Source organism: Mesoplodon mirus (assembly GCF_964341445.2).
Source record: "Mesoplodon mirus genome assembly, chromosome: 9".
Lineage (NCBI taxonomy): Eukaryota > Metazoa > Chordata > Mammalia > Artiodactyla > Ziphiidae > Mesoplodon > Mesoplodon mirus.
Genome location: NC_138985.1, coordinates 82,059,414 through 82,080,872, shown reverse-complemented (window position 1 = coordinate 82,080,872; position 21,459 = coordinate 82,059,414). Strand labels below are relative to the sequence as shown.

The 21,459-nt window shown below is 39.3% G+C and overlaps 2 protein-coding genes across 5 annotated transcripts in view; one reads left to right on the top strand and one right to left on the bottom strand.

Annotated features, from left to right (window-relative positions):
- TES (testin LIM domain protein) overlaps positions 1-14,977 on the bottom strand; it is a 43,938-nt gene extending 28,961 nt beyond the window's left edge. For 2 of the 3 annotated variants that reach the window (XM_082631954.1, XM_082631953.1), the window contains exon 1: positions 14,792-14,977. Coding sequence is in view for 1 of the 3 variants with exons in the window: in XM_082631953.1 (XP_082488079.1) it covers positions 14,792-14,818 (27 nt within the window). In the remaining 2 variants the exon portion in view is untranslated. Of the gene's footprint in view, positions 1-14,237; positions 14,318-14,791 lie in introns of those variants that run through there. The other variant, XM_082631955.1, reaches the window with a different exon arrangement.
- Positions 1-21,459, top strand: part of TFEC (transcription factor EC) — a 662,156-nt gene that overhangs the window by 406,370 nt on the left and 234,327 nt on the right. The gene's annotated exons all lie outside the window — the stretch shown is intronic.

Genomic DNA, 21,459 nt, shown 5'->3' with positions numbered 1-21,459 from the left:
AGAGCTGTTTAGAGAAGGATGCCCAGGGAGTCATGAGCATCCAAAGGAACCTGGAGAGAAAAGCCCAACGGAGAGAAGGCTTTCACAGAAAATTGGGGGTAAAAGGCACAAAAAGACAATCTTCTCATTTTCCACTTTTGCCCAGGATTGGCATTCAGGTGTGTTTAGAGCAAAAACAAAGTCTTATAGCACAGATAGGGGTCTTGGAAACTGGGAAAGGAAGGGAGAGAAACAGAAACCCTACTGCCAGATGCCTTAGGCTTATTTACTTATTTTTTTTTCTTTTTTTTTTTTTTTTTTTTTTGCGGTATGCGGGCCTCTCACTGTTGTGGCCTCTCCCGTTGCGGAGCACAGGCTCCGGATGCGCAGGCCCAGCGGCCATGGCTCACGGGCCCAGCCGCTCCGCGGTATATGGGATCCTCCCAGACCGGGGCACGAACCTGTATCCCCTGCATCGGCAGGCGGACTCTCAACCACTGCGCCACCAGGGAGGCCCTTATTTACTTATTGTTCAGCCTTTTCACACCATCCCTTACTCTGGAAAAAATGAATTATGTTTATATGATGTGTTGTGTAAACATAAGTGCCTTAACTAATTTTTGATCCATCTTCTGATTTTTGATCTATTAGAGAAGTGGTTTGGATTCACATGCTTTTTGTTCTATATTTAAACTATAGCCCAAGGACTTTGTCACTACAAAAGGTACACAGACATCATCTTAGATTTGTCTAGGGTTCAGGGGAAATAGACAACTTTCAAAATCAAAATTAGATTTGACTAGGTTAGAAAGGGGGCCCATTCTCAAGTGACCAATGATGTCAGGGAAGCTACAGTGTTCTGATTCTTTATTCTTTCTTATGTACAGAAGGCTGTGAGGGTAATTCAGAATGAGAAAAGCCTTCTCTAAGACCTTTTCCATAGCTTTCACTGTGGGAGGCTGAGAAAACTTACATCCTAGCAATAGAGGGGGTATAAGTTATGATCTGTTGCCTAACAAACCACCCTTAAACATCGTGGCTTAAAATAACAATCATTTATTCTGTAGTTTCCGGTCATGATATTCTGCTCATGCTTCTGCAGTTTAGCACCTTGGGCTGGGTTCAGCTGGATAGTTCTTCTGGTCTGAGCTGGGCTCACTACATCCGTAGTCACCTTTCAGGTGAGCTAGGGACAGCTAATATAGGGGAACCTCAGCTGAGATATTTCATCTTTTCTATGTCATCTTTCATCCTCCAGTGGGCTGGACTAGGCTAGTTCACATGATAGTAGCAGGGTTCCAATAAAGTAGTTAGAAGCAAACAAGCCCTCGTGAGGGCCAAGCCTGCAGCACACACATCATCAGTTCTACCAGCAGCCCAGATTCAAAGGGTAGGAAAATAGACTCCATTTCTTAATGGGAGGTGCTGCAAAGAATTGTAGCCATTTTTGCAATTTACCCCAAAAACTCCGAGGAAGATTCTATTCAGGAAAACATACCTATTTCCTATACTGGACCAAAGTACCTGGTAATGTTAAATCAAGTGCCCCTGCTAGGGAACCTAATTAATATAGCTTTGAAATCTTTCCCATAATGACTAGCACATGGCATGTACTCAAACAAGTACTAGAAACACTTATAAATTTTTAATTTTTATCATAAAAACTTAAAATCAAAATAATTTGCAAATTATAAAAAGGAAAAAATGAAATCCAATAATTTAATAAATTCCAGTTATTGAATTTTAAATATTTCTTTGTGTCCAACAAAGCATCAAGTATCAATAATTTTCTGAAAGCGTGTTGTCATAAAATTCTTGATGATAGATTCGGGTGCCTGTTAAATAGTTTGAAGATCTATGCAGGATTTTCTTCCCTCTAAATTGGATTTCTTGATAATGATTTTGATACATCTATTTATTGTATGTGCAGGCACCATACTTTGTGCTTTAAAATGTTCATGTCAATTATTCTTATACCCCTGTGAGATAGATGGTTGCAATACATTTTCAGATAAAGGTCCTGAGGATTAGAGGGTTAAATAACTTTGCCAAATTCACATAGCCAGTAAGTGCCAAGGCTAAGACTGAACCCAGAATTCTAAAGCTGATAACCTTCCTGCAATTCTGGTTCTCCAAACATTTGCTTATTGATACTAAGGTCTAGATAACTAAACAAAACCGATCAGAGAACATTAATAATAATACTGATCAAGTACTCTCTATATGTCAGGCACTGTTCTAAGTGTTTACAAGCACTACTTTATTTAATCTCACAATAACCCAATAAGGAGGTATTATCTATGTTTTACCGATAAGTCCCCTAAAGCCAAGGAGGCTAAGAAACTTGTCCAAATTTCTAGGGGAGTGTCAAACTGGGATTCAAACCTATGAAAGTTCTGTTCTTCTCCCTCTAAACTCCCTGTGTTCCAGAGGAGTGGGCAACAGTGGTCCACTGGATGATTCCATCCTCTGGCTTGATTTCATCTGGTCCATGAGAAAAGTGCCAACAAATAACATCTCAATTGTTTTTACCTGTGACATCTTAAAAGAAATATGGATATTAAGCCACTCAAATCTGTCTTGCCTCCCTCTACCATTAATTTCTGCCTATTTCTCTTGGGATAATTTTCTATTCTGCTACCACTTGCAGAGTCTAACACATGGCATCATTTGAATATCTGTAGAATCTATTTCCAATTTGTTGTAGTATTTCAAAGGTCAGATTATTTAACTCCTCTTAAAAACCTTTGGCAACTTGACATTTTCCAAAGAAATGAGTTCTATATTTCTTCACATGGAGATCATATGACCTAGCTGGGATGACTCTGGAGAAGTCTGTTAGTCTCAAAACTAACAGAAGAGTGACTAAATGAAAAAAAGAACCCTCTAAAAATCAAGTAAAGGATACCCCAAGGTCAATTTTCCTTTATAGTTTTTCAGAAGGGTCAAAGACTACCCTGCTTTGAAATACCAGCTGTCTATGAAACTGTGCAGAATATTTTCTCAGAATGGACTCCTGATACATGAGAGAACTTCAGAAAAGTATACTTACACCCCCAAATTAAAAAAAAAAAATCCCGCTACAGAGTATGTGATAGTCTGAAGTAATGATCCCAATTCTTCATTCCCAGGTAGTTATTAAACATCCACACCCTTGCCTCATAGTCATTAAACTGGACTTTTCCTTCCCTTGAGTTTGAACTTGGACATGTGACTGCTGTGACACAAGCAGAGGCTTAAAATGTGCTCCTGCAGTTGGACATGCCCGCTATTGCTCCAAACTTTTGCTTAAGATATACAATGATCTAAGGAAGATGAAAGATACGGGGAGCCAACGTAGTCCCAACCCACAGCTTGGAACAAAGCCCAGACTATATCAGCTAGACTCCAGTGAAATTTCCTCCTCTACCTCAAGAGATGACAAAGTGTATTAAATAAGAATCAAGATTAGGATATAGACCCTCAGCAGTAGGTTAGGTTCTTGTGCAAGCTCAGTGGCACACTTCCTAAATTCAAACCTGAAATCTAGGAAAGTCACAAATCACTACAGATCATGTACCTTGGCTTTGTTTTAGAAGAGTCAACACTGAAAATGTTATGGTGTGAATACCAAAGGTTTACAGACTTTTTGCAGCCATGTTTCTTTGGTTCATTTATTTATTCTTCCTGGAATTCCTTCTTTGCCTACTGAAACCTTATTTATCCTACAGAATTTAGTTTGAATGTTGTTTCCTCCATAATGTTGTTCCCAATTAAATTACTTCTGCTTCTGAAACTTCATAATACAGTAGCCACCCCTTATCCACATTTTTTGCTGTCTATGGTTTCAGTTATACATGGTCAACCATGATACAAAAATATTAAATGGAATATTTCAGAAATAAACAATTCCTAAGTTTTAAATTGCATTCTGAGTAGCGTGATGAAATCTCCAGCCTTTGCTCAGTCCTGCCTTGGATACGAATCATCCCTCTGTCCAGTTTATCCAGCTAGGTAGTCACTTAGTAGCCAACTTGGTTATCAGACTGACTGTTGCAGTACATTGCAGTGCTTGTGTTCAAGTAACCCTTATTTTTACTTAAACACATTAGTGACTGGAGACGTATTAATTCGTCTTTTGTTACGGGAACGTTATTGACCGAAGACGTATCAATACGTTTTTAGACAGTGGTACAATTAACATAACGTGAGAAGTTGTTAGAGCTTAAAATTGCTCAAGGGTTCATTATACAACTTATGATTGTCGTTATCATTCACATTTTGCTCCGTTAGGTTTTTGTTCCAATCTTGTGTATATTATAAACGTAAAACTTTCAAAAATGATGCATTGAGAAATGTTGAGTGAAGAAGAATTTTTCGGTGAATTTTATGCAGATACTTTCTCTGACTGTCTGAGCGACATATGTACTAGTGTCTCAGAAAATGATAGTTCTTCAGAATATAGTTCTGATTCAGATGATGTGAACATTAGACCAACAAAAAGACAAAAAAACCTTAGTGATCGATTCTGATACGGAAAGTGAAAATGAAACTCACAGTGCTAGAGAATGCTCCTTTGCTTCTACAGAAGAGTGGACTGAAGACAACATTTCACGAAAATTAGAAGAATTTACAGGTGTGTCACTTGTAACTATAGACTGTAATAACCTGCAAAGTGTTATTGAAATAACAATTAATTTTTGGCCAGCCAAAATAAAAATCGCTGGCCAAGCGCAGAAGCAGCGATGCTAGCAATTCGGATCTGCCAAACAGGAGCCTTAAAGTGCTTCCTTTAGGTGAAAAGGTGAAAGTTCTCCACTTAACAAACAAACAAACAAAAATTGTATGCTGATGCTGCTAAGATCTATGGTAAGAAGGAATCTTCTATCCATGAAATTGTGAAGAAGGAAAAAGAAATTCATGTTAGTGTTGCTGTCGCATCTCAAACTGCAGAAGTTATGGCCACACAGTGCATGCTAATTGCTTATTTAAGATGGAAAAGACATTGAATTTGTGGGTGGGACACACGAACAGAAAACATGTTCCAGTTGGTAGTAACATGTGGCACCAGAAAGCATACAGCCCACACGAAGACTTCAGCAAGGGATCCCATAAAATGTGTTACACCATTTACTGCAAGTAAGGGATGGTTATAAAGATTCAGGAATAGGTTTGGACAGAAAAATATAAAAATTACTGGAGAGGCTGCGTCTGCCGATGAAGAAGCCACTGCTGAATTTTTGGCAGAGTTGAAGAAGTTAATTAAGGAGAGAGACCGCATCCACAAAACTTTTATTACTACAGCATATTGTTATAATTTTTCTATTTTATTATTAGTTATTGTTGTTCATCTCTTACTGTTACCTAATTTATAAATTAAACTTTATCAAAGGTATGTATGTATAGGAAAAAACAGTATATATAGCGTTTGGTACTATCTGGGGTTTCAGGCATCCACTGCGGGTCTTGGAACATATTCCCCGCAGATAAGGGGGGGGATACTGTAGTTGTCTGTATTCCTATTATTGCACTGCTACAAAGTGTGGCAGTCTGCAAACTGTTGGTTACCAGTCTGTGATCAGATATAGAAAGAAACTGAGAGAAAGCAACTAGGAATTGTTAAGCAATTTGACAGTAGTTTTATGTCTGATATACTTATTTTTTTAAAAATTGGCCTCGTATTTGTCTTTTTTTCCTTCTAGTAATTCATTTTTTTTGTTTTAAAAGTATCAGCCCATGACAGATTCAGAGTTTTGAAAAAATGGTTCCTCAACATAGATATTTTGAGCAACACTGTATTACAGCACTTATTTCATTCTATCTAGCACTGTAGTTAACGTACATGTTTTGCCCACTAGCTAGCTTGCCTACCTTCCTTCTTTTATCCACCAAAGCTGACATCACAGTATTTTGGGGGATACAAGCTCCACAGGTAATATTGATAGAAAAGGAGTTGAGATTCGTAGTCTTACATTTAAACTAACCTTTTAATATTCTCTATGAAAAACAGAGGGTGACTTTGTTTTGTTTAACCCCCGATTATTTTTATTGTAGGCCAGTACCCCATGAAGGAAATATATTCTTTACCTTTACTTTGTGACTCATTCTATCAAGACTTCTATGAAGTTACACTTATAGAAATAAAAATCCACCTAACATTTGCATAATCATTTTGCAATGAAACATGATATCACTTTATCTTCAAACAAAGCACAGGCAAGTTCATGGTGGCGGCAGACTTATTAATGGACTCAGCACCAACGCATTGGTGCTAGGCTTTCAGCCTCTTTTTTGCTAGGCTCACTGTTCAGATAAGAACCTTTATAACCAACAGACACCCTGAAACCCCTTTTTAAAATCTGTATGGTGGTCAGAATGTCACTGTAATAAACACAGGCTGAATCATTTGTGATTTGAGGATGATCCAGCCTCATTCAGAGATTAATTATATTTATATACTGGGAGCCTGGCTGTCATTTGGCAGATAAGCTCTCAGCAGTGCTCAATGCCTGGCTTCTCCTACAGTTCCCCGCCTCAAGCCATGCTCAAACCCAAGCAGTCCTGCTTTCTTGGCAGACTAGCCAAGGATAAGAGGAATTGGCAGTCCTAAACTATGCTCTTCTCCTTTGTTGAATATGACTGAAATAAAAGTAATGATACCTAGAATCAACCAGTACTCATTGTGATAGAAACATGAGACACTTTCATAGCACTGTTCCCAAAATATACCAAGTAAGTTTCTTTTCTTTCTTTCCTCTATCACCTTCTGTTCTTTCTTAATGTTCTTGTCACTGGCAATGAACAGTGATTAAAGTGGTTGAGAAGAAAGAAAGAAAAGTAATTAAAAAGTCATTTTAGGGTCACAGCATGAACTTTCATTAGAAAATTACGGTCACGCATATTATTATCTAATTTCCCATTATTCACGTAGGGAGTAAGGTAGATCAGGTACTTAGAAAAATAAGCGAAACCAAATATGACTTGAGCTCTTTTATAGGAGAATCAAAGATTGGAGCTAGACAGCTGAAAAGCATAACCTCTAAATTTAATCCTCTTATAGCAGTGCTTAAGGCAAGTTTTAATACATGGATTTTACTCAAAGACTAGGGGTGAATTTATCAATTATCAAACTATTTTTCCTTAAAATCTTGAAAACTTATGAGGTTTTAAAACCCATTTTGAATTTGGTTAGTCTTTTCTCTATTTTCCTCTCCTTGAAAAAGCTGATTTCATAATTCATAATTTATATAATGCTCCCTGAACATCACCACTTTGTGAAAAGCAAAATAATTTCCTAAATGTACTATATATTAATGATCTAATAAACAGATTTTTAAAAGTCATTCTTTCAGGTACCATGACAGTAGTTACCAAACAAAAATTAGTAATGACTGTAACCAGTAAACGCAATACAGGAATGACTCTTGTAGGGCATTTGTAATCAGGCAAATGACAGTTTGTGTATTTTATAGGTGTAAGATTGTAAATATTTTAGCTTTATCTAATTATGAGCTTTTTCATATTCTATTACATAAAAGCTGCCTTCTCATTTCTTTTTCATTTGCCATTACTTAAGATAAATAATAACCCCTAATTACAAAGTTTGCAAAACCGGGAACCAATACCAAGAATCACCACTAAATTAGGATATTCTGGGACTTCCCTGGTGGCGCAGTGGTTAAGAATCTGCCTGCCAATGCAGGGGACATGGGTTCGAGCCCTGGTCCAGGAAGATCCCACATGCCACAGCCTGTGCACCACAACTACTGAGCCTGTGCTCTAGAGCCCACGCACCACAACTACTGAAGCCCGCACACCTAGAGCCTGTGCTCCACAACAAGAGAAGCCACCGCAATGAGAAGCCCACACACCACAATGAAGAGTAGCCCCTGCTCTCTGCATCTAGAGAAAGCCCGCACACAGCAACGAAGACCCAACACAGCCAAAAATAAAAAAGTAAATTTATTAAAAAAAAATAGGACATTCTGTGTTGGAAATCTAGTGTACTCCTGACCTGTAAAGAGTTCACTAAGGGGTATAATCCCACTTGCGCTTACTTTCTATCATTTATTTTGTCATTTACTTTCATTTACTTTTCTTTGCTCTATCATTCCTCTCAACAGTGTAAGTTCTATAATACAAGGTACCTTGCCTTTTTGTTCACACTATACCCCCAGAGTTTAGAACAGTGCTTTGCACATAAACTACTCACATAGTTTTAAAATGACTCATCTTATTTTGGGAGAGATAACTTTTAAAGACAATAAAAGCTCCGTTATTTTTCATTTTCCTGTAATTAAGTACCAAGGAAAGTGATACATCATGCCTAGGCTTATTTGACTCATGCTAAAAGAGCAGTTTATATGTCTTTGAAGCTTTATACTACAGATTTAAATTAATTAAACTTAATGTCTTCAAATACCCCACAAATATTTAAAAGGCAAACTAATTAAGTAAAAACAAGTTGAAAAAACAGCTAAGATCTATGAAAAAAAATTGTTTCATTTTTCTCATGGACTTCACAGGAGTATATACATGCCATTTCATTAAAATAACATATATTTATATATTCTTGGCTTGTATGATTTTTAAGCACTGTGGAACACTATTATACTTGGTAAACTATAATGTTTTCCATAGTCAAAAAGAGTAACAGGGGCTTCCCTGGTGGCGCAGCGGTTGAGAGTCCGCCTGCCGATGCAGGGGACACGGGTTCGTGCCCCGGTCCGGGAAGATCCCACATGCCGCGGAGCGGCTAGGCCCGTGAGCCATGGCCACTGAGCGTGCGCGTCCAGAGCCTGTGCTCCGCAACGGGAGAGGCCACAACAGTGAGAGGCCCGCGTACTGCAAAAAAAAAAAAAAAAAAGAGTAACAGCGTTTTAAGAAATCTTAGAAATCACTTGGTTCCCCTATTGATTTTTATAGATATGAAAACTGAGATCCAAAGTAGCCAAGATCACAAAAACTAGAGTGGACCCAGATCTACTAACTCTCAGCCCAGAGTGAATTTAATGATATCATACTGATAAACAGGAGTGAGAAAGCTGATATAGTACAGAAGATCTTTCTGTATACTACAGCTCTTTACCTATACTGGCACTTACTGACCTTTTCTAATTTATGAACACATTGTAGTGATCTGGTTTGTAAAAAACATATTCAAATTAGCATGGGGCAAACTGCTTCTGGTTCTCAGAAAAAGAACATAGGAAGTAGTACTCTTTTACCAATTTATCATTCTCTTTCTACTAAATAGGCCCCTCAGAGTAACCCTGACGGTCCATGATGTTAATTTCGTGCTCACAATGCTGGTATCATCCTAGAGCTCAGTGAGAGCCTCACAAAATAGTTCAACATTTTGGTGTTTCCTACTGTTTCTCAGTAGCTCTTTTATGAACAGTTCTCTTCCTAGCATTGAACTTATTTTTTTGTTTTTAACTACTCTATTCTAAGCTGCCTGGTCTGCCATTCCAGTGGCACTTTGAGCACTTTGCTGCTAGGAGAAAGAGAGGTTTAGCCTACGATGCTATGTGTAAGGCTTTCTATCAACTCTGGGCTTCAGCAGGTAGAACAGATTCTTCTACAGGCCAACTATGAGTGCCTCTATACAATTCCAGATGTCACTGGTTGAAATCCCAAAGCAGAGAGCCAAAAGCAGGGTCACTATTGTTCAGAACCATATTAAGCAGCTAGGAGGCAGCATTATCATTGCTCCCAACAAAAGCTGGGAAGTTGGAAGAATCCAGAAGATATGGCCCAGAATATTATTGGAGCTTATGGAATTTCTTTGACTGTAAAAGTCTCGCAGAAGTTCCTTTTCATGATATTTTTACTTATTTAGACTTTGTTTCCGTGCAAAAAAGGTCAAAGGCAACTTACACTAAAGGGCATACATATAACCATGGATAAAGTATAAATAAAATGTAGAAAACCAGTAGGGTGGTAATTTTATTGGAATAGAAACCATTTCTTCCAATATAATTCCTTTAAACAAACCAATAAAAAATGTTGAAATAGACCTCAGGTTATTTCTCTTTTTATATTAGGGTACTTCATTCAACATACATGTAGTGATCAAGGCAAAGGATATCAGAGGACTCAGGCTAGGTGGCATGATGGGAGTTGCATGGATTCTGAAGACCATATATGGTTCAAGATCATAGTTAGGTTCTGCCAGTTTCAGATTAATGTATCTAAGCCTTAGTTTCTTTATCCTTAAAGTGAGGCTAAGATCTACTTCATAAATTGCTTTGAACAGCAAACAAAATAACTATACAAGTATAAATAGGATATGAATTTCACTCTCAAGAAGCTTGCAATCTAGGTAAGAAGAAGACTATAATCTAGAGGGAGAAAATGATGAATGTCCTAAGAGTTATGATAACATACTTTGGGAATACAGAAGAAAGAGATTTTCCATCCAGATAGGAACAAGAAGAAAGATCACCTGGAGGGTGATGTGTGGTGTGGGTAGGGTAAGGAGTGTGTCTTGAAAGATGAGTAGTATTTAGTATTGAAGGTGAGCAAGCAAAGTCAAGGAGAGAGGTGATGGTACACAGCTAACAGCCAGCAGAGACAAAAATCACTAATTCTACTTCATAGGATAAAATTAAGGAACAAAATCAATAGAAAACCTACTACAGTTCTATTCAAACCAATATTCAGAGCAAGTTAGAGAAAGTGACTTTTCATATCCAATTACTGTAATGACTGATACTATGGGTTGGAAGAGATAAAAGCCCCGCTGAGGACCACTTTATTCTATACTTGTTCTGAGAGAGTAACTGCCTCTAAGGTAAAGCCCTGGAAGTACGCTGTCCTCCCATTACCCCAAGCCTTGCCAATGATTCTCGCAGAAAGAATGGCTTCAAGCAGAGAATTCAACTGTAGATTTGTGCCTCCAGGTTACCATTTACTTGCCTTTTCCATTCAATCAGGGGCCACCTAAGAGAAAAGGCTCATTCTAATTTCTAATGGAAACAATCTTTGTGGTTCAGTACTCTTTCCAAGTGCAATCACTCGGTTTCACTTTGTTTTTTTGGCAAATGACAGAAGCTTTCAAAACATGTTTGGATGCTGAAAAGGGGGGTTTTTAGTGACTTGTAATCTTTAAAGTACATCTCATCTTTTTAAAATTAAATTAAATTAACAAAGAAAAGAGTCCTAAGGAAAAAATATGCAAGACATCAGGAAGGATCAAAAGATGGAGGTTAGAATGGAGGCAAACAATGAATAAGGTGTAAAATTAAAAGCTCTGCAGCAATTCCAGGCAGCATAAGAGAAATTACTAGAGTTCTCTTTCTCTCTGGTACTTTTTTTTTGGGGGGGGGGTATGCGGGCCTCTCACTGTTGTGGCCTCTCCCGTTGCGGAGCACAGGCTCCTGGACGCGCAGGCTCAGTGGCCATGGCTCACGGGCCCAGCCGCTCCGCGGCATGTGATATCTTCCCGGACCGGGGCACGAACCCGTGTCCCCTGCATCGGCAGGCGGACTCCCAACCACTGCGCCACCAGGGAAGACCTCTGGTATGTTTTTAAAGGGGAAAAAAGTGATTCTCATGGAAGAGTAACACAGAAAGGAAAGAAGAAAACATCTGGCTGTGGGCCATGATTTACCATTCACCACCAAAATGAGACTCTCTTTCTGCTTCTCAAAGTCCATTGCTTTTTCCAAGAAGACATAGGCTCTACTTACACGAAATCAATTATAATGAAGAGACATAAGATAAGGAAGAGATCTAGACAAATAACTCAGAAGACAGGGCCAATACATAAAAGTCAAATTCTACTCTAAAATATTATTGAAACAAAAACTCTGTATAACCAAACTAGCTCTCACATCCTAGCAACAGCTCACTTACCTCAAACAAAACAAAATATAGTAAAATCTAATTATAAAAATTCCTTGCCTTTGTGATTGTGTGTTTTAACTGGTAATGAATCCAAATTTATGCCAATGATATGGACACCCAAGTTCTCTTTTTATAAACAAAGAATCTTATAATAGTATCATCCACCTAGGTGGTTGTGAAATAAAGACAACCCTTTTTAATTCTTTTTACACGAAATGTTAATGGGAAAGGAAAGTAACATTTAGCATCTGCCTGGAAAAAATTTCTTATGAAAACAACAGTACAAGGGTTTTAGAAGGAAAAAATGCCATGTATCTTAAACCAGAAGTCAAATTTAGTTTTACTTAAATGGTTGTGTCTTTGTTCCAACTTCCAACCACGCTTTTTAAAAGGTACATTCAAACTATTAGTTTTCTTGTATACCCGAGTCAAAAAGAAGGGAGACCTGAAAACTATCTAGGTACCAAAATAGGGTAAGAAGGCTCTGATCATAGATCAGAGGTGATCTTGTAATGTTTCCTTCTTCTGGTGTCTTAGAAAGCAATTTCTAAAGGGAATGCAAGTTTCTTTTTGAGATTATGAAATGTGTTCCTGGGACCTCTAAATTCTTTGTGCTGGGAAACATTTTGTTGAATTCACAGAACATTAAGTCTGTCAAGGGTCCTGCACAGACACAGAGGGTATGGTTGGCAGTCAAATTGGACATCTTTGGGATCTTTTAGTACTTTCCAATTTACTAGTTGAGGACTCTGTCCTGAGAATTACCAGTGATGACAAAGTAGTGAAACAAGGATTTCTTACAGTCATGGTATTGTCTGTAAAAGCTTTAAATTTATGGAATCCTTTTTCTTGAGGGTGGGGGAAGGGGAGAAGGAAGATTAGAGAGAAGGATAAGATTCTTGGTTGAAAAGATAACCTTCTAAAGTAAAGGGGAGATGGAGGAGAAAAATTACACCATATATCAAGAGCATTACTTATTATAATCCACATTCTAAAACTAAGTAAATTGTTTATAAATAATGTCTGGATTTTCCCTTGCTAGCACATGTAATTCTTAACTCTGTACTTTCTCCCTCAGAATTACTTGTTCTTTGTCTCAAATAATTTCAAAATCACTTTTGGATGTTGATTTTTTTTTCTTATAAGTAGATGTTATTTTTCAGAGCAGTTTTAGGTTCTCAGCAATATTTAGCAGAAGGGACAGCATTCCCATATATCTCCCTACTCCCTTTTGAAGCTTCCTCCAGTGTCAATATCCCACATCCGAGCGGTACATTTGTTACAAATGATGAACCTACACTGGCACATCATCATCCCCCAACGTCCATAGTTTATTTTAGGGTCCACTCTTGGTGTTGTTCATTCTATGGGTTTTGACAAATATATAATGACATGTAACCACCATTATAGTAGCATACAGAATAGTTTCACTGCCCTAAAAAAATCCTCTGTGCTTCACACATTCATTCCTCCCCTCCCAAAGGATGTTGACATTTAAAAAGTAATTTTTGAAGCAATATATGTTTAAGCATAGACAAGACCTCCCAAATTTTTGACAAGTACTAAATTACCCATTCTTTCCCACTTGAAAAACAAAATAAGTAGTGTTCATCAACAGAAGGCTAATTAAGCAGCAAACAAAATGCTTTCCTAGTAGCAAGCAAAATTAACAAAAAATTTTAGTGTCATCTAAAAGCAAAGAAAATAAGAGACCAAACTGGAAGAGAACAGAATGCAATCAGGACTCTCAGAATTTACACTATGTTTTCCAGTCCTTGGATTCCCTTTTGAGTGCCGGTTCTAGCCATAAGGGGCAAACTTTTTTTCCCACCGCAGGTTTTCATTTTTCAACAGCCTCCTGACCTACTATTTTGCACTTGCATACATTTTCAAAAATCCAGTTCTGGGCACGAAACAGAATTAATGCTCAGGTCAGGAACTTTGTCTTTAGAAGATGAAATAATGGCAATGTTGGCAACCCAAAGTGGGCAAGAGAAGAAAATTAGGTTCTATTTTTTCCCCTTTTTCTCTCTGCAAAACTTCCTTCCTTATTTGATAAGGAGCAGCTAGCTTAAATTTACCGCAAAGTAAATACGAGCAATTCCCTGGAATGAGACCTTTCACACAGAACGTTACATTGGAATGTGACATCAGCATTCCTTTTGAGTCACAGTGTGGTCCCCACCCCTTTCTCCCAAGAAACGTAAGGCCCCCCAAATCAGGGAGCGGCTCAGGTAGGGCCGTGGGTACTGACGCCCGGAGGGCAGCCAGGCAGGAAGCGTCTCCTGGAGCTAAACCACTGGTGACAATCGTCCTTTGGGGATAGCTGCCAAACAGGGAGAACATTTTCTTTGGAAGAGGGAGGCAGTGCTTTGGAAGTCAAGTAATGAATGACCAAAGAAAGAAGAAAAAAGAAAAAACATCATCACCTTTCATGTTATCACCAGCCGCGGGTGCGAAGGAAGCGCATTCAATCAACGCTCACTCTAGAGAGCCTCGGACAGCCTAGCTGGGAGGGGAGGAGGTCTGAGCTGTCAAAGTCACATCAGTGACCCCAAACCACAAAGGCTTAATAAAGTTGAACTTCCTGAGGCAGGAAGAAGTAGTGTCACAGCCTCGCCTTAACGCGCCCTAACCTAATCCTTTTCTTTTAGGGAGGCACAGGCGCAGCTGAAACATCTTAAGGAAAGTTTCGATCACTTCCAACCATTGGACGTGGTTAGACGGGGAGAAATGTCCCGTGCCACCCTCGCGCGCGCGCGCACACGACTCTCCGTCGCTCCCAGGTTTCAGGAGTTTGCGAGGCCGCCGGGGATCCCCTCTACCGGGAGGGTCGGGTACCTGGGCTCCGGGTTCCGGAGACCCAGAGCTGGCTCGCGCCCAGTGGCCCATGCGCCCCACCCGCCGCTGGCAGCCAGAGGGCGGCGCCCCGCGCAGGTGAAGCGGCCGCTGCCCCGCTGCCCCGCTGCCCGCGCCGCCCTACCTTCTTTACTTTGGCCTCCAAGTCCATATCTGTGTGTCAGAGGGGTTCCTCCTGCTGTCCTGGATCTAACACCCAGGCTCGCCTGGCCTCCGGCACCGCTGCAGGTACTAGGGGAGAGCTGCTGGGTCTCCGGGGCCGCTGCCGCAGCCACTCGCCCGGCGCCGTCAAACTTCCGCCGCCCAGTCAGCTACAGACGGCCTGAGGCGGGGACTGGGAACAAAGAGGCCCAGGCAGCCAATGGCAGCCGGGCCCCGCCGGGCAGCCGCCAATCACCGAGCGCCGCACGCACCTTCGCGGCCGGAGCGCGGCGAAGGCAAGGTGAGGGGCGGGGCCCCGTCCGGGGCGGCGCCCTGCAGAGCGCAGTTTGGTATCCCTGACCTGGTCTCTGAGGCTGCCCTGGCCTTCAGCTGACCTGCTGGTGAAGAATTGGAACCCAGCCTACCTCCAGCTGAAGAAGAGCCCTTCCGTTCAGTCAGCTTGTACCTGTTTTTGCTTGGGACCTTGGGTATGTGTCCAGCGGAGAATTATACCACTACTAGCTTCTTGTTTTCTTTTCCTAGCAAAGAGATCGTGGAGATTGTTAGGGATCCTTGTGATGGGTGTTGCACCCTAATTTCACTATTAAGTTGTGGAGATGGCCTTTTCTTAAATGCTTTTCTCCAAGTCCCAAGCACTGACTGGGAATCTCCTCTCACAGCCTTAATGTCAATGAAGATGGTTATGCGTTTTCTGAGCACTTGGTAGTTCAAAGATGAGGATGATGTGAACCACTTCAGGGACAGGTTATGCCATTCCTTTGGAGGTAGAGGCTTGCCCTTTGTCCTTGTTGTGTGAAATGGTGTGAGGGTGCTCATGTGCCTCATGTTTTGATGAAGCAGTTTCATAGACGTAACAAGCAGCACTGAAGTACTAGAGCTGGATACAAATCATGGCCTCATTCAGGAGCAGTTGCAATGAATATACCATTAGCTTGGTGGATCTGAAAGGGATCCTAAGGATTATTGAGTCTAGCTTTCTCATTTTGCAGGGAACTGAGGACCCCAGAGGTATAGGGACCTGCCCAATTTCGTAGTCTCCTGGGGGCAGAGCTAGTGTTCATGAGTCTTTAAGCAATGTCTCCAGCAGGTTTGGGACAGTAAACACAGCCTTTGACTAATTAAAACAGAAGAATCTTTTTTTTTTTCCCCAGTTCATGGTAATGACAGAAAATTATAATGGTCAGATAGCAGGTGACCTCTTAATCTGGCATCTAAATTTAAAAAGGAAAAAGTCCCAAATCATGTAGATATTTAGGTCCAGATTTCTCTCCCCCTTACCTTTGGAAATTTGGTAACTGAAAACACCCCAAATTCATTTTAGCTAACACTTTTAACCCTTTGCTTACTTGGCTATTTATTAATGTTGTTCAACATGAAACCAAGCAAGCCCCGGAAGGACCTTCCCAGGGACAGACCCCTGGTGTCCTCTGCTCCTTGTCTGTAGAAGAGCTTTAGCCACCTAGGCCTTTCCAAGGTTCCAAAGAGCAGATTTAAACAGAGAACTGAGAAAATGCAGAAACAAAGGAAAACAGTAAAGCAAGGCTAAATAATAATAGTTTAATCATAACATAAAGTCAAGGACCTTTAGTTCCTCCTTAAGGGCTATAGATAATATCCTGAACCATATCCTTGAGTTGATTTTGCAGAAAGCAGACCCTCCCCCCCAAGATGAAAACTGCTGACCACCAGCGTGTAGACCCCAGACCAGTTGGAATGAATGAATCTTCAGGGATTCCTGAAACAGCACCCTGATGGTTAATTCACCATTGACCAATCAGAGAATTGTGCACAAGCTGGTCAGGCACCCTGCAACCCACACCCCTGATGTTGCCTTTAAAAACCCTTCTCTAAAAGCCATTGGGGAGTTCCAGTCTTTTGAGCATTAGCTTCCTGTTCTCCTTGCTTGGTGCCTTGCAATAAACACTATACTTCACCACCATCTCATGTCAGTAGATTAGCTTTACTGTGCATTGGATGAGCAGACCCAAGTTCAGTTCAGTAACAGAGCATTGATTTATAATGTGATGTTTTCCTTGTCCTATTAATAAACTAAAAATGGAATGACCAAAATGGTCATGAATTTTTCTTCTCACTCAGTTTAAGTAAAGCTTTCCCATCCTATTTTCCCAAGCCATCCTACAATGTTTGGGCCCCTGCAAAGTTTACCCAGTGTAAGCTCCAATGAGCATGAGGTTTAGTTATGACAAGGCAACTTGATCTTTTCCAGGGAGCTTAAAGTGTCCAGTGAAACAGTTTAAATAAGGCATCAAACAAATGTTGTAACATAAATTTTGGGCTTATTTGGTGAGATTTCAGAGACAACACCAAGAAAGATATCTGGAAACATTTTTTTACCATCATATTTTGCCCTTCTCTCTCTCTTCCCTCTCAACCCTCCCAGCATCACTTTGTGTATCATTGGCAAGGTGAAATGCAGTGATTTCTACCTGGAATCATTACTATGCCAATTATATAGAAGATAACTTTGAGGTAGATAAGTATTAAGTTAGGAGGATTAGATTTCAATTTCTTATTTAGCTATTCAAGTGTTAAGCTAAAGAGATATTAAGGAGTTAGAACTGGCGTTGTTTGATAACAAGATGTAGTTGATAACAGAAAAATGTGTAGAAGATGACACACGTTTCTGGCTTGATCATTTATATAGATGGTTCAGGAAAAGGGAAAATACAGGATGATGGGCAATGTTTTTCTAGTTGTGTTTTCTTGGGGGGTGAGGTGGGGAAAGGGTACAGTTTTTTTTTTAACATCTTTAGTGGAGTATAATTGCTTTACAGTGTTGTGTTAGTTTCTGCTGTATAACAAAGTGAATCAGCTATATGCATACGTATATCCCCATATCCCCTCCCTGTTGCGTCTCCCTCCCACCCTCCTTATGCCACCCTTCTAGGTGGTCGCAAAGCACGGAGCTGATCTCCCTAAGGGTACGGTTTTTAATATATTGGGTTTGAGGTTGGGATATTGAAGTAAGGTATCCAAATATAAATCTTAGAGATGAGACTTGGACTGCTATGGTAATTTAGGAGTCAACATCTTACATAGACAAATAATTGAAAGCCATGGATGGAGTAAGATCAGCATGGGAGATTGCAAAATAAAAGAATATCAAAGACTACAATTGAGCAAAGCTGAGTAAGAAAAGCACAGAAAGGAGTTGAGGGTTAGTCAGATGGTAAGAAAAAAAAATTAGAGTCCCAACAACTAAGAGAAGAAATTCAAGAAGGAATTCATCAACAATGTCAAATTGTGGAGGTGTCAAATTCTCATTGGATTTAACAAAAAGGAAGTCATTGGTAAACTTGGGAAGTGATAGCTATATCCCATGTGAAATAGGCTGTGGGCCAGACTGAGGCAGCAACAATTATGGAGAGTTAGAAGGAGTAACCAATGATTTTAAGGAGGTAGAAAATATTGGAATTGAGTGGTTGAATTGAAGGGAGGGAGGATGAGTATAGAGTGACTCTTAGGAATCTATTTTGGTAACTGGTATGATGGCTGTAAATCACTCAAGATAGGAAACAGGAGGAGGAAGTTTGATTGAGAAAGATGAGGGGTTTCATTTGTATGTAATGATTTTTCAAGGCCAATTGGATCTGAGTTTGGCAGTCAAAAGAAACATCTGGGCTGGAGATACAGATGACTGATTATAAATATGCAGGCATACACATCTACATATACACATGTGCATATAAACACACACACATGGTCAACATACTGTAAACACTAGGAAAAGGAAACACCAATTGGAAAGTTTTCTATACCAGGTAAGGTAAATTTTCAAGATAAAGATGACTGTACCTGTCTCCTCAATTATTAATGTGGTCCAAAGTGGCCTCTTTAGTGAATATTAATCATTTATTAACACCTGTTAGAGGAACTCCTGTGCTACTGACATAGCTATTATTGCTCATTAGCAGCTTGTATAGGATTACACATTGTTCTATAGGGATATACCAACATTTCTCAGAGCAAACTATTACCTGTAAAAATTTTTTTAATTGACTAGGCATTAGGGATTGGCTAAGCAAATAATGGATGATTCACATGATAGGTTTATATTAAATTGTTTTGTAACAGTAAACAATTATAATGTTATAGGAAAAAAATAGAATATAGAATTTATGTAGACTGTGCTCACAACTATGCAAAAACATCATGCACAGAAAAGAAACATGAGGAAAATTCACTAAAATGTCAGCAGTGGTTTGTCTATGATTGGTGGGTCCATAGGGATTCCTTCCTTCCTTTAAAAAATATTCCATGATGATCATGGCATATTTATTAATGGAAAAACCTTATTTAAAAATATATTATAGTGAGTCCCCTACATACGAATGAGTTCCATTCCCAGAGCACATTTGTAAGTCCAACAAAGTTAGCCTAGGTACCCAACTAACACAATCAGCTATACAGTACTGTACTGTAATAGGTTTATAATACTTTTCACACAAATAATACATTAAAACAAATACAAAAAATAAAGAAAACATTTTTAATCTTACAGTACAGTACCTTGAAAAGTACAGTAGTACAGTACAACAGCTGGCATACAGAGTCTGGCATCAAGTGACAGGCAAGAAGAGTTACTGACTGGAGGAGGGACACTAGGTGGGAGATAGTAGAGATGAAGATCATCAGCAATAGGAGACGGAGGGCAAGCTGCAGTTTCACTCACCTGACATTGATGGCATGGGTTCTGGTTCCTTGCTGGATTCAATTCTACCCTCTTGAAAAAATGATCCAGTGTTGTCTGGGTAGTAGCTCTTTTTTTCTCATCATAGATGACACGGTAGCCCTGGATTGCGTTCTGAACAGCTGCTGCAACCTTCGTGTACAATTCTACGTTCGGTTCCTGTGCCTCAGAAACTAACAGTGCCTCCTCAAATAAAGAAAATCCCCTTGCTATTTCCTGCATCGTGAATCTCTTAGTTCTTCAGTTACTTCTTCTTCCTCTTGTCTCTCTTCGTCCTTTCTATGGGCCTCCAATTCCATCAGGTCTTCATTAGTAAGCTCCTTGTATTGCACAGCAAGGACGCATCTTTGAAATTTCCCAACTTGAAGGTTCCTATGTAGGGGACTTACTGTATTCAAAGCATTTTAGGAAGATAGGGCAGTGACAGCATAATTTTTCAATCTGCCTGAAAATCTACATTAAAAAAAAAAACAGATCAACTGGTTAGCAAAACTGAAAGCTGTGGACAACCTTTACAATAAAACTGGGTGAGAAGGTATGTCCATAAATCCCCAAACACAAGAGGTAAGGACAAACCACCAAGAGCCACAAGACATGCATGTATAAAAAATTCTGTCGGGGGAGGGAGGGAAGCAATAAGTTGGTGTCCGACGGACAGGAAAATTCAAGATGTTATCCTCCAGTTACTCATTTTAAAACATTGCAGGCCAATTTTCTAACAGCAACTGAAACAGTGAAAAGTGACTGAAGAGGCTGAAGCAATCTCACCCTATGATATCTCAAAACTAACCCACCAGGACTCCTTTCTAGGAGAGAATCCCACAACAAGAAACTTTGTCGAAGGAAATCAAAATCAAGTAGGATGGGGCAGAAGAGACAGTGGAAAGTGAAAGGCTAGAGGAGCTCTCTCCATTAGAGTAGCCAGTAATCACATGTAGTTGTTTAAAATTTAATTAGATTAACTAAAATTAATTAAAATTTAAAATTTAGACATATTTCAAGTGCTCAACAGCCAGAAAGGGGAACAGAGTCAGGAAATCCTAAAAGTCCTGCTGTATTTTTAAACACTCCATAAAAACAAGGGAAGATGGAGCTCTCTCAAGTTGGACATGGTTTTCTGAACCCTGCGTCATTGTAAAAGTTTAGGAAAATTAATATCACATAAAAATAGGTAACAGTAAATGTTATATTAAGGTCAAATCCAATACAAGATTATAAGAAAAGAGAGAAAACAGAGCAGAATAACTTCCCTACAGATAAAGAAAGAATGTCAGAAAGATGTGTCCACAAAACAGAACAAAACTATAAGCTATTACTTAAAACAAGTTAAAGACATTACAAAGTTAATGCATGTCGTGAAAGAACCACACAGATCAGAGTTAGAAAAACTCAGAAGTGAGGTGATAGAACTCAGGAAAGAATTAGAAATGAAGAAAATAATATTACATAGATGAAAACTAAAGTGAAAAGAATACTAGGCCAAAAAACTGATAATGCCTACAAACAATGGATAGTAAAAATTCTTTTTTCTAACAAAATTAAAAAATAATGAAGACAGAAATATAAAGTTTTCTAGAGAATGTAACAAATATTGAAAATAAGATAAAGAGATCAAACATATGGATGATAGGAGTCTCTGAAGAAGAAAACCAAACCAAAGGAACAAACACTAAAAAACTGTGATTCAAGAAAATTTTCCTGAATTAAAAAAAAATGATATGAAACTAGATATTGAAAGATCATACTGCATACTTGAGAATATATTGTCTCAAAATAACCAGCACAAGACATATTCTAGTGAAGCTACTGGGCTTTGAACAATAGGAAAAAAATCCTTTGGGTATCCAGCTTTAGGAAGGGATGTGACTTACAAGGGGAAGACAATTATATTAACATCACACTTTTTCTACAGCAATCCT